The following is a 15747-nucleotide window of genomic DNA, read 5'->3' as shown; positions in this document are numbered from 1 at the left end:
GGCCGGATGCGGTTCTTAAGTTTGGTGAAGGAAGGCATGAAATATTCCAACCCTGACGACATTAAAATTAAAAACATAACCCACACTAGTGCACATCAGACAGCTCAAAGTGCTCAGCAGATTAAAGGAAAAAGCTCTAATCTCAGATGATCTTCAAATGCCTTTGACTCAGTGCATCCTCTCCTTCTGCTGATCACTCGATCACATGACGCAAAAAAAAAAAAAAAAAAAAAAAAACACACGGAAAGGATCAAACGGGAACCGCTTTTGATTATTCAAAACTCGTTAGACCACTGCAAGAAAGGTGGCTACTTTACAGATACGGAGCCCAGCTCAACACTGGTGGGAAGACACACTTAGGCAGAAAGCGTTGAAGAAAGAAAAAAGAGTTTCTACATGATTCGTTCCTTCAAGTCAAACTGTCTCACCTCTTTGAGGAAACAATGTGCGACCCACCAAATGCAACCCAAAAAAGTGCCCCTTGAAAAAGTGCTTTCAAAAATAAATATGGCAGTCCATGTAAATCACCCTTAAGCGTAAATGCAGGTGAAGTCAACTCCTGCCCTGAGAAAGAGAAAGACGGGGAGAAGGATAAAGTGTAGCGTGACACATTTAAAGGAGAGCAACTTGTGTGTTACAACTCGGGTCATGCGCTTTAGTTCTGGCCTTGATTTCTATTGGTTAAAACAAATAATACAGAACAATGAATGTCATCATCACAAAATCTGCAGCTGGAAAAGGAAATGGTCGGTTATGGGTCTTTTTGTGCCAGCTCACCAAACCCTTCCAGTTCATGCAATGATCTTATTGAAAAGTGATAAATGTGGTAACTTATACCACATTCACAGGGTCTCATAAAACCATGAAGCTTTACACTAGACACTCGTTTAGTTAGGATGTTTTTATTTACTTTTTTTTTTTTTAAATCTAGCCCTAGCAGGTGCTTGTGTAATTAAGTACATTACATTAAGTATGCATGCTATCATTTCCATCCCTTTGTGAGTTAATTAGGTAGCCCTCAGCAATAAAGTGCAATTATCACTATTTCATTAATGCTAACACAAACTGAAAATGTAGAAAAGAAAAGAAAAGACAGAGCCAATGTTTTGGATTGCATCACATCTCACAATAGTAATGTGGTCTTAGTTTTCCTGGAGAGAGAAAAACAAAAAAAAAACAAACAAAAAAAAAAAAACTTAAATATAGTGCAATCATCCATGTACGACACAAAAACAAAGCATGCTACAATCTCTGTAAAGAAATAATTCTGTCAAGTAGTGACCACCCCTTCATATGTCAGTAATATATAGTTACTTTTATAGTTATACTTTTCCCAACTCAAAATACCTAAAAAAAGAAAAAAAAAGAAAAAAATCTGGCTTTATCAGCTTCAAAGCTATATGGACCAAGATCTGTTGCAGTGTTTCCCATGTAGGACTAAATACCTTTTAGACATGAGAAAACTATACAAATAATATAAAGAATCCAAATTAAGTTGGAAGACGGTCAAAACAAGAGAAGATTTTTGTCTTAAATTAAAGACTCATCCTTTGGACACAAAGCATGTGGTATTAATTTGATGAGTTGCAACCCGATCCAGTGAACAGTGAGTGATGAGTAAAACCTCTCCCCCAAAAAAAATGGGAGAAAAAAAGACATCAACAACAAACAACAACTGCAAGATGGAAACTAACGGACTGAGGGGGTTAGATGAGTTGGCAGGTAGCGACGATGTGCGTCACAAAAAAAAACAAATAAAATTAGACGGCGCGCAGCTTACTTTCTTGCACAAAACTGATTTAAGACACTGTGGAGCTCCATGTTGTGGAGCACACACGCTGACGTCACAAGATGGCTTGTTTTGTCTGGCCAACAGCCCAAAACCCAACGGTACAATTAAAGCTTTAAATAGAGCAGCTACATTTCGTTAGTGGCATTTTTTTGTTTGTTTTGTTTTTTCTTGGAAAACTTTCTTTGAGCGGCTCGATCTGTTGTTCCACGCCAAGTGGCACACCTGTTCAGCTCGAGCCGATATAAATCCCTCCAGGTAAAAGGTGTTAAAACCAAAGCCCGAACGCATGACCCCAGTTCTAAGTAACAAGAAGCAACCTTTAAGTAAACAATACGGAACACATCCTGCACACAACCAACACGCACGCTCCTGCACCTCTGTGTGGGAAGTGTGTGGCTAAGAAACAGGAACTGATGCTGGCCTATTAACCCAAACAGACATCATTATTGCCTCTTTCAACAGTACAGCACACACACAAGATACACACACTGCAACCTGCAAAACAACCTTCTTTCCATACATTGGATTTATTCCAAAAATAGATATAATGTTTGTATATATATATATATATATATATATATATATATACTGTTTACATTTATATTACGTTTACATATTACCAATAACCACAACCTAATACAGGTTCAAATTTCACAATGTTACATTTAAACAGCTCCGAGGGTGGTATGAACCGGCGTGTGCATGTCATCACTGTTTTAGTTTCTTTTTCTTACTTGATTTTTTTTTTTTTTTGCACGGGTTTGTGCATATGGCTGTTTATACATGTGTGTGGAACTGTGTGTGTGTGTGTGTGTGTGTGTGTGTATGTGTTACACAGGTGTGCTTTCTTTCCAACTGCATACTTCTCCTTTAACCTGAGACTACACTCTGTACCTCAGACAGAGCTCAAACACACACACACACACACACACACACACACACACACACACACACACACACGAGCGCGCGCACGCATCAACAAACAGATGGATACAAAAGCAAACACACACCTCTAATCTACACGAACCCTTAGGAAGAGGAAGTGACACGTGATTCTCCCAAAAATCTGATGTTCTAGATAAACAAAAAGACAAAAAAAAAAAAAAAGGAGAGAGAGAGAGAGAGCAGTTCTGTCCAAAAATGAAAACAGCAAATGAAAACTTTCCTGACTGAGAACTGATTTAGGTAGCGTGTAGGAGGAAGGGAAAATTCTCATCACTCACACATTTGAACTAATGAAATGTCTTGCACTTGAAATGCTTTGTGAAGAAAATGGTGAGTAGCCAGCTTTGCAAGCATCTTGGCTGATTATTAGCATACAGCTTTCTTTACTAAAGTGTAAACAGTCAAATCCTGTGCTAGAAAAATTAGGTGGGCTTTTTATTTGAGGCCCAGAGTGCAGCCTGGCTTAAATGATTTGAAATTCTGACGATTAATTTCACAAAATTTCACATTTCAGACTTAAAATGGTTGCTGAAGTAAAGTCGTGAAAATTTCATGTGCAACACAATTTGGTTTTGGCTGTCTGGCACTATGAAATGTTCTACAAAACATTCATTTCTCCTTGAAGCGCTTCAGTTCATAATTGGGTCACAGAAGGCGCAGTCGAGAAATTGAATTACCCACACGAGTCCTGGTTTCCAACATAAATGCCGTTTGACCTCGGAACTAAGCGTTTTTCCATCCACTTACATGTCTTGAGACACAACAAAAGGGCATTGGAGAGCTGATGACAGGAAGCAAAGGTGGCAGGGGTGTGTTGAATAAAAAGGTGTGAATGTGTGCCTGTGCTGCATTCGTTAGGCCGGTCCATTAGCAGAGGACTGCATTTCACTGTGGGGGTAAAAATGAAAACAGACAAAATTCAGACAACCGCTCTGATGGAGACCACACAGCATCAACCAAATAGACAAATAAAGGAGAACTAAATATGATTCACAGAATCCAAACGACAATAAAAAAAAACAAACATATATATATATATATATATTTCTAATAAATTGTTTACACTAGTTAACACAAAATAAAGGCTGAAAAAAGCCTCGTCTTACAAATGGCGTCATCCCTTTATGTTAATTTTTTCATGCATAATCAAAGATTCTCTGTGCTTTTCTTATTCATCAAATCAACATGGCTCGCATATTAAATGCTGTATTCCAAATTTAATCATTACACTTGTGTTTGAGATGCCACGAACGTCTGCAGGTTTACGAGCATCTTGTTTAAGGATTCTCTTTCAAAATATCCTTTAAAAAAAGGTACAACTTAATGTAAAAAATAATTCGTTTAAGAAGTTACAGGACTGACAACAACCTCTTCCAACATTTTCAATATATATTCACTTCCACGATTCAGCAGTATACAAAACAGAGAAGCCCAAACTCACTGTGTGACAGCAGATGACTGGTTAGTTGGACTGGCGGTAATTGGGCTGGAACAGATTCCATGTTTCTTTTCATCTTCTTTTGCACAGTCATTCCCTTTGTCTTGGATGGAGAGCCCCTCTGCTGACACCTTATCCGCTTCACTGACAAAAAAGAAAAACAAACACAGCTGTAAGAAACTAATCACATTGTAAAAGTAAAATAGATGCTAGTTTCTGCTATTGGCCGTTTCTCTAATCGGTGCTCTTTCCATTCGTCATTACTGCGTGGGGTACTCACAGCAACCACTGGACTACTTCTGCCAGCACACAGTAGGCTCCGACTGAGCAGTCATAGTTGATGGTCCCAAGTTTAAAGAAGCATCTAATTAGCTGTAGCATGCTTATTGGAGCACTGTTAGTAACTTGCTAATGAACGGGTCTGTTAGAATGTTGATATGTTGCATCGGTCGCAACTTTTGCTTGTAGCATGCCATCTGATAGACTGTTAGTGGTAGGCAGCTCTGAATGAAACCCCATTATATCGACTTTGGTAACGTCATTGCAGTGACTGGAAAATAATTATCTACGATAGAACTGTCAGCAGTCATATATAACCTTTATCTTTAGGTGTAAACCCAGAATAAGAACAGTCCTGTAGGTCACTGACAAGTCAGAAGTTATGGGTTAGTACAGGTTTTCTGTAAATTTGACCTTGCCTGACATTTTTTCTAAAGAAATTATTACTCCACATCCTGTGAAATGCAGCAAGCAAACAAAAACATCTTAAATCCACCAGGAAAGCATTCCAGACACCCGAGCACAGGCCCTCAAGCACAACATACCGTCTGAGTGCAGGTCTGAATACTCTGGAATCAAGGGGATGAGAAAAGAGGGAACACAAAGTAGGACGATGACGTCGGAGGAAAAGTGGAGAAGGAAGAGGTAAGATAGTACAGAAATAAGTTTGGAAAGGAGAGAAAGGCGGTCTCTGACAAAGCACTTGACATCACAATAAAAACAGGGAGGACACGCCACATCAGACAGGTGGCAGCTGCGTCTGCCAGAATGTGTACCTGGTGAAGACTGCCCTCTCGTTTTTGGTGTCCACGGTAAGCCGGATGGTCTCCTTGCCAGCACCTGTGGTGATGGTCTCTGTGGTGACCGTTTCGCTGGATGTGGACTCAGTCTTGCCTTCTTCCTCATCGCTGCCTGAACCACTTGAGGAGGAGCTGTCTGATGCCACCAGTGGAGCTTTTCTTGCCACGCACGCACTCCACACACAGGCTGTGGATGTTGAACAGGTTAAAAAAAAAAAAAAAAAGGTCTGTCTGGAATTTTTTCCCCCAAACGTGGGCCGAGACCCAAGGAGTTGAAATAGGATTGTATGCTATCATTTACACTATTTTCACACATCTTTTCATCGCGTTTAGTTTGACTACTTCACAAAGAATAAATATACAGATTTTACACTATGGGTTAGACAGCTGTTCTCGGGAAACTTACGGTTTGGGTTTGGTTTGTTGTTGTCTGATCCGCTGAGCTCCGAGTCTACAGGAGAGCTGCATCTTGGACCCGTTTCAGAACTGTCGGACATACAGTAAGTCATTCAGACATGAAAACACGATCGAATTAATTATTGCTAATAAACTACATTAACAATAAAGAGTCAATTTGTCTCCTCAATAACCCCTTCACCATGTGTGCCCGCATCTGCGTGGACAGAAAATATTCTTTGGAATCTTTAAAAATAATCACATCTTTGAGAGTGCTTTTAGAACAAAGGGTACATTCAACAGTTGTGGGTCATATTTGTTTATCTTCGCCATCCTTAATCGAGATATCATTGAATGTTAGTTTAAAATGTGTTATTACCCATTTGTGGTAGTACTAATAACTGCCACTGAAAAAAGTGCCAATTCTTAATATGAGGAAAACAAATTACTGGAGTGCAACACCTGAGTGTGAGATAAAAAAGTTACCCGGTGGTATTTTTCCACGTTTCTTGGGTTTTAAATAGTTATTTGAGCAAAAACAACTGAACTCTTTTGTTGGACTATAACAACTATTAAAGCACGTTCCTCATATTAAGATCAAGCCTAGACTCACCAACAAAATGGCTGGAAGTCAGTGAACTTGGCCCACCCCTTCTCTTCAGCCTCTGTTGCAGCTGGCTGGGACACTGGAGTGTCCCAGGGGGAAAAGGCCGCTCCTGCTGCAGGAGCCTTTGAGTTCACCTCCCCGAAGTCTGCTACCCAGCCGCTGCCTGAGAATGAAAAGCATCACACAGACTGAAAGTAAGACACTTGAGACATAAAATCTGGTTTAGTCCTAAATGGGCAAAAAAGCATGCGTGACTACACGATGTAACATATCTCACTCTTAGTTGCTTCTGTCTGGTCATGACTTGAGAAAGGATCCAGGTCCTCTTTAGGGTCTTCTTCCTCAGAATCTGAGTCTGCTGCTCTGTCAGGGACATCTGTGCTGGAAGCTGCTGGCCTATCACAAGTCGTACTGGCTGTTTGGCTTTGGGAGAACTGTGACCCACCAAACCTTGGATAAACAAATGCTTTCGTATGTCAATACATAAGGAAACTTCATGCATAGTGAGGAAATTAAAATCACTCTAATCGTAGTGTTGGGAGCATTAATGTGTCTACCTGTTCCTTGACTTTGTTTGTGTTGCATAGTTGATTTCTTTCTCCTCCCAGATGTCTTCTTCATCATCATCAAACGGATGAATCCTCTCCTTGGAACAGGCCTCAAATACAGCTGTGTTAGCCTGCAAAAGCGGGGTGGTTTATTCAAATTTCCTATCAGTAACTGCCCAGGATATCAACATCAACCACTATCAAAGCTGTATAGATTCTTTGTGCCTCCTTGTGGTTGGGGTTGGAGAAAAAGCTCAAACATGTACAGTTCAAAGACAACTTTAAAACGAATATGTGAAATAAAATACTTAATGAACTCACACTGTCTTGGCCTGCATCAATGTTGATATTGATCTCTGCAATACGATCAAATGTTGCGCTGCAATACGAGCAAGAGTCACCCAGTAAGCACAGGCTCAAAGTAACACAGCAGCACAAAGTCAGTGGCGGGAGCTCGTTTACCCAATACTGTCATCGCGATCAGTAAACTCCTCATCATTGAAGCCAAACTGATCCACAAAGTTAGCCGTCATCTGCTGGATTTGGTAGTCTGAAAACGCCTAAAACACAGCAGCAAAATAATTAGAATACAATGGCTTACTGTAAAAGACCTTACATGTCAGTGTGTGTGTGTGTGTGTGTGTGTGTGTGTGTGTGTGTGTGTGTGTGTGTGTGCGTGTGCGTGTACCTGCTGTATCGTCAATTCTTTAGGGAAGGGGCTCTCCATATCATCTTCTGATGAAGGTCGAGGGTTTCCACTTCCTACCTGATCACAGAATCAACACAAATGTAACACTTTATATTTGCACTTGTCTACGTTTATAAACCAGCTGCTAAATACTGTAGATAGAGAGGATTTACCAGGTCTATGGCATTCTTTCTATTAGTCTCCGACAGTGTTTTTTCAACAAAGGTTTCCCAGCGCCCCCTGTAGTCCTCTGGCAGCTCTATACCCAAAAGCACAAGAACAAAAGCATGGAATCAGCAAGTGTGAGATGTGAATCTCTGCTTTTGGTGGCAGTTTCTTGTATTAGTGCCACATATACCTGAAATGAGGCTACTAATCTCGGTGTGAACCGGGCCTTTATCGAGGTTGTGGACCACCGTGTTGGCGATCCTGGTAAGATGTCCCATGTACCCCCTTCTCATACCACCTTCTGACCTGAACAAATATTCAAGACATTTAAGGAAACCCATTTTTTTTTTATTCCTCCAATCAAAAACAGGATTCTGTCGAGATCTGCAAGGTTCTTACTGAATTTTATCGTTCTCTTCCCAAGCCTCCAGAATCCTCTGAACAAGGTGGCAGTGTTGGAACAACTTAAAAGAGAGAAAGAAGACTCACTTAATTGATCCAATCCTGTTGACAAAATGACACTTAAAACTCAAGCAGAGAAACCTACATGAGTCACCATTAAGTTATGTACAGAGTTATCAGACGTGACTGAAGGTTCAGAAGTTGCAGCCTCAGTCAAATTCTGCTCTTGTGATGCCTCTTGCTGAGGCTCGAATTTTTCATGCGATCCAAAGCCAGGCTGAAGTCTCATTTCGTGGGCACAGGGTCGAATGATGGCAGCGACGCAAAGCTCCACTTGGAGGTGCAGAAAATTGTTCCATGTGTACTTGAAGAACAAGTCCTGCAAAGGACAAACGTTTTACACTGGGTCAATTAACATCCGTCCCCATACTTTGAAAATGTGAAAAACACAGGGAGCTTCATCTCACCAGAAGGAGGTCCATGGTGTTGAGTCTGCACAGTTCCTGGGCTACGACTGCGTGGCTAGCAGAGCTGGTATAAAGCAGAGAGGCCACTAATCTGGCTACGTGCAGACGTGTGTTCCCCAATGGTTCCTCCAGCACACCCAGGGTGGTTAGCATCGGCTCTCGCTAAAAATGCACAGACGAAAGCATCAATTAAAGGTTCAGTAGTTCTGTCGAGAAGGTGAAAACCACTTTGAAGTAAAAGCATCCAAAAGAGGATAATCAAGTACATTTAGTGAAGATTTTCACATTTTAATCTACCACTTGTTTCACTGAATTGTAAAGGGGTCTCTGATTTTTATCTGAACGCTTTAAGGACATAAACTTTGCATATGTGGTACATCATCACAAACTATGACCATTAAAGGCAAAGAACGTACAGATGATTTTATCTTTATTTATGTACCTTGGGTGGCTCAAGAAGTAGCTGGTGGAAGTGCATCAGGTGTGGTTGAATAGCCAACAAAATACTGCTGTTAACCGTGTAACTCCTCTCAAATCCCTGAGCATCCATTACACCATCCACCCTGTCAAAAAACACAGGAAGAAAATGTATAGTAAAGCACCCATGTGCAACAACAACAACAACAAAGATTTAAAAGAAAAATACAGGAGAGATTAAACAATCTGGACCTCATAACAAGTTCAGAAGAAGTAATAAAGCCTTGGAGTCATAACATGAGTGGTCTATGTAAAGCAAAGTTTGAAAATATTAGTTATCCATTTAAAACTAACTCAAAGCCCCTCACTCACACAGGCCTCCGTATTTCCAGCAAGGTCAGAAGAACTTGAATCCCACAGACAATACAGCTTTCAGTCCCGTCTCCCGAGAACATATTCTGCAACAACTGCTCGACACACTCCTGCCTGTAGAAACACAACAGACACCACTATAACCTCTGCATCTGGCTCAGAGACAGTGAATGCACGCGTATGTGTGCGTGCGCACGCATGTGCATCTCTCCGACTTACGATTCGAGCACAGTAAGCAGAGGGTCAGGCTGGGAAATCTCTTGAAGCTGACTAGCCTGGTCTCTGCTAAGACGAATGATGTCACACAAAGTCTGAGATGCATTGGACTGCCTCTGTGAGCCAAAAAAAAAAAAAAAAAAGACATTCAGCACTGTAAACCCTCTACATCCTGAGAGCGCCAGATACTCTATTTTATTAAACATAAAAGGTACGTTTTAACCAAATCAATTACGCACTGACTCACATAAAAACAGTGGCGCTATTGTGTCTTACCTCTTCATCTCTCTCAGGGTGGATGAGCTCTATGAGTCTCTGGGCCAGTTTCTGTTCATTTAGCCACTGTTGAGAAAAACGTTTAAAAAATGTGACCACGTAAAAATAAATATACAATGGAGACCGGTTGTACATTTTGACCGTGTTGTTATTTCTCACATACAGTAAGAGTCTCGAGTCGAAGTGGGGGTGGCTCCACACAGCTGATAAGGCGTAGGAGCACATCCATCATGGCTGACGTGTCTATATGCTTCAGGACCAGGGAAAGGAATCCCTCCTTCCCTCTCAGGAAACTAATCACCTAAATAACACAGAGAGAACATAGAATAGTGACACACACACACACACACACACACACACACACACACACACAGTAGAGAACGGAAAATTAGGGCAAAAATGTGCAAGCAGTTATTAAGGACGCTGACATCATTTCTTAGATTGAAAACATCACTGCTAAAAAAGTGCAACGTAGTTTGTGAACACATTTTCTCTTTGGCTTTAACTGCATTCAACTCCCACATTTTGTTGTGTTGCAGATCGAGGTATTATATTTCAAAACCTGTGAACAAACAAATGAATCAAGACACTTTTAATCTTGCTCAGCCAGTTCCTCTATACAGCACAGATGTTGCGTCTGCATCACGTTTTAGTGGGAAGCAGCTGTTTGGCTTCTAGTTGAGACTTTTAAACCTAACGTCAACAAGTTGAAGCTCTTCCCATGTTGAATTTATGCTTCCTTATGACCTGGAAATTCATTTCAGCACAACATATCATAGGACTCAATTCCTAAAATGCACCTGGGAAATGGATCAAGGAGCTATTAGGTGAGGATACACAGGTGTATTCTTCGTGCGAGTCATTGGTTTGAAATGTTGCGTTTGATCCTGACATACTCCACTCGCATTGCAGGAGGAGGGAGCAAGTTTCGTGAATAGAAATCAAGGAGAGCAATCTAGGATGTACGAATTGGGAAATGCCAGGAGCTGTGACGAGTGGCTGCTTCTGGAGAGATAAGTCCTCAAAGCTGCCTTGCTGAAAGTCTAGAAGAGCTACAACATTGAATCTGAGAAATGCATAGCGTATAACACCTTACATCTTTATATAACTTGTATCCAGACACAAGCTTGTACGTTCACACATTTATACAACAGTTGAAGCACTTCACACATTTATGTGTGAACATATAAGCGGAGCTTCCCCCGACCCTCCAAATAAATAATACCAGTCTTTTCAGTGACCTGAGAACAAGTCTGACAGTTCAGCCACCAAAGGGGGAGAGTGGGGCTCCTAAATAATTTTTACATTAATGAGTGTGTGTATTACCTGATCGGTCTTTCGTGTGATAAGGTTCCCAATCGTCTTGCTAAAGAAAGATGCCAGGAGGGGGTTAAGTGGGGATGGCTGCTCCAGGAAGGCATACAGAGTCTCCAGCAGAGGCTCCTCACTTCCCAGCTTATCGTTGATCACTCCCACATCACATGTCAGCAGCTCACAGGCTATATTTGGATACCTTGAACAAATGTAGAGAACATAACATGAAGTAAAACAAAGCAATAATATAATATAATATAATATTTACATTTAGCACACTAGAGTAATTAAGTGCATAAAAACTGGATAAAAAGTATTTTCCATGAAAAAAACCCCAATAGTGTTGGCGTTCACAGAGTGATATTTGAACTAGCAAATAAGCAGTTTTGCCATTTCAAACTGAAGTGAATAGGTTAGTTAGCTGGCTCAAGATTTTCTTGTCTCATTTTGCTTTAAGCTCTTCTACAAAGTCCCAGGTAAGCTGTATTATAGTGCAAAACGAGCAAAATCCATTCTTCCCAGGACGCAATTTACTACATCAGCATATTCCTCACAACAGCACCTACTTGAAGCGCTTTGTCTCCTGCCCCTGGTCACCAGCAGGGGGCTCTGTCGTAATCATACGGACTAGCTCCTGCATGCACTGGTCCTGGCACAAGAACAGGAGAAGTCTACAAATCCATCAAGACGGGAAAATAAGCACAAGTCAGTAGAGGCTTGACAACAAAAGCTAAAAGGTAATTCTACTATGCTGCTGAACATATGCAAAAGCAAGCAATAAACAGACCTCCTGTTTTGGGCTTTGCACTCCTGCAGTACATCTTCCTCGTCCATGAGCTCAATGAGCGTGACATCCTCCTTGTCCAGCAAAGCCTCCAGATGTGAGGACGTGTGCAGATCAAACTTCCAAAACATGGTTGGAGTCACTATAACATACACTTAGCTGTTGATCAGAAGAGAAAGTGGCGCATAAATAAGAATCATGATTTTATAGTGTTCGCAGCAGAGAACACACATTTTTAGATAAAAAAATTTAAAAAGATTGTGTGAATGCTCTTACATTTGGACAAAGAGTTTATCATCAGATGGATCTTGCTAAACAGCCATATGCCACATAGACACAGTTCAGCCTGAACATCAGTGGGTATCAGCAAATTCACACATTCACATCACTCATACTAACAGACAATACAAACACCAGAGAGACGACCTTCAACCTGGTCACAAGAAACGAGAAGAAAAGAAATGGGAAATGTTACAATGTCATTTTCAGGATAATCTGCTGTTCTGCCTTCTTTGCAGGAGTTAAATTCAGGCAAAGTGTGGGCATGAAGCTTACACTCCTCTCAGGAAAGAGCAGGAAGCGATGCATCTGTAATTCAGTTAGTTGTGTACGTTTGATACTGCACAGCTTGCTTTGGAGAGAGGCCTCAGATTTATAGTCATATTAGCAAATATTGACCAGTGATAAGAATGATGCAGAGCAAAAGAACCTCATACAGAATAACGTTAAGTGGAGTAATACTTAAAAGTTAGGGAGCTCTACTGTATGTTGAATAGCTGACATCTGTGATAGTACAAAAGTGTAAAATTGAGACTAGGTGTGGTGATGATCTCAGCTGAAACGTATAAGGCTGTCAGGAACACATAAACAACAATAAATAAAACTGGTCTAAGATTCAGTCTATTATTCATAAGCTTATTTTGTGGGTAAAACATGACTGCCCCACAAAGACAGTGGTGACACACCATATCAAGAAGATGCTTTGTCTCAGTGTGTAAAATGAGGCTGAAACACAACTTACTTCTCTATAAACACAACTGAAATCGAGTACATAACATTAACGATGTTATTAACCCTCACGCTCACATCCGTTTAGTAAACGTGTTGAGGCTTAACAGGTGTTTTTGTAAGCTGACATAAAACATTTTACATTTCCCAACATATCTAAGGGGTTTAAATGTAATGCAGCAGCCCAAACATGGCCAGCTTTAACAGGCCTTTCAGGCGTCCCGAGAGCTCCTGGAAACGCTCGGTGTTAGCTAATAACGGGGACCGGCTACAGCAGAGTAAAAGTCGTTTTAATGCGAATAAACGTTCATTAGCTAAGCTATAAAACTTCCCATTAACAAACCTGTTTTCATTGTGTCTCACGCGCTTGGCGAGGCTGCCTTCCACTTACCTTGTATGCAAATCTCACACCAGCCTGCTAGCACAGCCTCACTTGCGTTGCTAACGTTACCAACTATCACCATACGGAACCGCAGACAAACTGCGTTTAGATCAACAGCTAACAGAGGTCAGTTATCTATCCCAGCTTTGGGCTCCAGTAGGCGGCGAAACGACGTCCTCAATCAGACACAACGTTATCCCTCTACCGATTACTTGACATCCAGGCAACTCGCACGGGCTTCATTTTAGATGACATTTTTTTTTTTTTTTTTTTTCCACACACAAGCGACTCTCACCTTTGATCCAGCATTTCATCAGTCGTCATCTATTTGCTGAAGAACAACAACTCAGTGGCTTTGGCGTTCAGGTCATGCAGAGGAGGCCCACAGCAGCCTCTTCATGACTGCGTTGTTAGCTTAACGATACTACCCTTTCCTGGCTGCAATGTCATTTACACGGCGGCTGGCCTGCCGTTGGGCTGTGTTGACCCACAGCAGTCAGAAAACAAACTAGAAAAAAAACAAAAAACGAAAAGACTTAAAATTTCAAATAAAAAATGCGACTATCTAATGTGTTATCAAAAGTTGGGATTTACTGTGTAAACAGAACTGTGTATTTATTTGCTGTCACCAGGGGCGTTGCTCGCAGTAAAGCTCTACTGGGGCACCCCACCCCACCCACCTCTCCTTAAGGCACGCAGTTTATTTTTCATGAAAGGCCAGCTGCACGCACGTAATGTTGAATAAAATATACATCCTGAATATTTTAAAACCAGACACAGACTGAAAAGTAACCCTTGAGAAATGTAACCATATTTATAAATTCATCAAAGTAGTGTAGCTTATTACATGGTATCACTTTAATGATGAATGTAGGTAAGCATGAGTCTCATATTGCATACAACGATGTTCTTTGATTGAAATGGTAGATGAGGTTGTGTAAAATTCCAACAATTAAAAACAATACTATAAAATATGAATGCTTAGGTTACTGCTGAAGGAATTAAGCCTACCTACATGTACTGCAGAAACTTTGCAGTCACAAGGTGTCTGAACCGTAGTGAACTGTGGGTACTTGGGTGTTTACCTGAAGGTTGTACTACAAAGAAAGCTCTACACAGCCAGGGTTTCTTTTTGTTAGCTGGCTCGCTAAAACCAAAACCTCCTCTCAGAGAAAACAGGTACTATGACGTTGGTTATTATCCTTGCTTGTAAACTCAGGCTGTCCTCTACAGGCTCTTTGCACGCTCACATGAAATGGGTGTTTTATCTTCTTCTGCACAAAATACACCAATCTCTTGACACTTCATTCATTAAGAGAGCAGATTGTACGAATGGAGAGGTTTGACCAATATAGAGATCCATATGAAAAATAAAAAACCCACAGCTGATGCAACTAAGAACAAAGAAACCTACCAGAAAATTGCATGTTTTGGAAATTAGTAAGCTAACAAATGCAATGACAGCTGCACATAAGGCTCTTAAACTTTTGACTTGATAAGAAGTGCTGTTATATGCTGAGATTGCCTCATAATAACGTGGAAGTCATCAAATCATCTGACCAATTGTTTTTATAATCTGTTTGAGAGCCAATATGAGCAGCATAGAATGGACATCTTTACTTGTTAATCGGGACAAAATAAAAAAAATATTCAGCATCATCGACTGAAAACACGGTTTCTATGGTAACACGACATGTTTCACTGTGTGTGTTTCAGGTATGATGGGGCTGATCTTTAGTTGGGAATAAAATCCATGGTGGATCAAATATTTAATAGATTGATTTCTGAAAAGGGACTGCATGGTGGTGTGGTGGTTAGCACCGTCACCTCACAGCAAGAAGGTTCCAGGTTCAACTCCCAGCTGGGGCCTTTCTGTGTGGAGTTTGCATGTTCTCCCCATGTATGTGTGGGTTCTCTCCAGGTACTCTGGCTTCCTCCCACTGTCCAAAAACATGCATGTTAAGTTAATTGGTGTCTCTAAAATTGTCCTTAGGTGTGAGCGTGTATGGTTGTTTGTCTCATTAGTCTCTATGTGGCCCTGTGATGGACTGGCAGCCTGTCCAGGGTGTACCCTGCCTCTTACCCATTGACCGCTGGGATAGGCTCCAGCCCCCCCGCAACCTGACCGACAGATTCAGCAGTATAGAAGATGGATGGATGGATGGATGGAATTCTGAAAAGATGCCACTGAATCAACATTTCAGAATGGTTAAATTTGGAGATCAAAAGTCCAACGTTTGATCAACAGCTAAATATGGTAAACTAGGTGACTTTTAAGATGACCTTTCTAATTATTGATTTTCTGTCAGCTATTTGACAACCTGACATTAATCCTCAATTAAAGACTTGTGTTTTTGTCACACTGTCAGACATTTACTTTAGAAAATTCTGTCTGACAACATTCAACTAGCTTAACTAGCTTGCTGAGCCATTAATCTTGCTTTGTAG

General features: G+C 40.9%; 1 protein-coding gene across 7 annotated transcripts; it reads right to left on the bottom strand.

Moving 5' to 3' along the window:
* Nucleotides 1-1436: 1436 nt before the first annotated feature.
* Nucleotides 1437-13938, bottom strand: ppp6r2b (protein phosphatase 6, regulatory subunit 2b). Of its 7 annotated transcripts, none has more exons than XM_075469749.1 (26): nucleotides 13595-13938; nucleotides 12186-12342; nucleotides 11913-12068; nucleotides 11692-11796; nucleotides 11138-11324; nucleotides 9975-10112; nucleotides 9812-9877; nucleotides 9539-9651; nucleotides 9320-9433; nucleotides 8973-9093; nucleotides 8531-8692; nucleotides 8209-8442; nucleotides 8061-8125; nucleotides 7852-7967; nucleotides 7667-7752; nucleotides 7494-7571; nucleotides 7268-7365; nucleotides 7127-7184; nucleotides 6815-6936; nucleotides 6535-6707; nucleotides 6264-6420; nucleotides 5661-5740; nucleotides 5231-5441; nucleotides 5000-5023; nucleotides 4179-4319; nucleotides 1437-3625 (listed from the first exon to the last, which is right to left on the bottom strand). In XM_075469749.1, exons 3-26 carry the CDS (start codon nucleotides 12038-12040, stop codon nucleotides 3592-3594), a joined length of 2811 nt encoding a protein of 936 aa, XP_075325864.1. In that variant the 5' UTR covers nucleotides 12041-12068; nucleotides 12186-12342; nucleotides 13595-13938; the 3' UTR covers nucleotides 1437-3591. The 7 variants fall into 7 exon arrangements, with proteins under 7 accessions (XP_075325864.1, XP_075325871.1, XP_075325868.1 ...); XM_075469756.1 differs by having other exon boundaries at nucleotides 6300-6420; XM_075469753.1 differs by having other exon boundaries at nucleotides 8218-8442.
* Nucleotides 13939-15747: the final 1809 nt, after the last annotated feature.

This window comes from Odontesthes bonariensis, chromosome 7, assembly GCF_027942865.1.
Source record: "Odontesthes bonariensis isolate fOdoBon6 chromosome 7, fOdoBon6.hap1, whole genome shotgun sequence".
NCBI classification, from domain to species: domain Eukaryota; kingdom Metazoa; phylum Chordata; class Actinopteri; order Atheriniformes; family Atherinopsidae; genus Odontesthes; species Odontesthes bonariensis.
The sequence above is the reverse complement of the archived record's forward strand: the minus strand, read 5'-3'. Positions and strand labels throughout refer to the sequence as shown.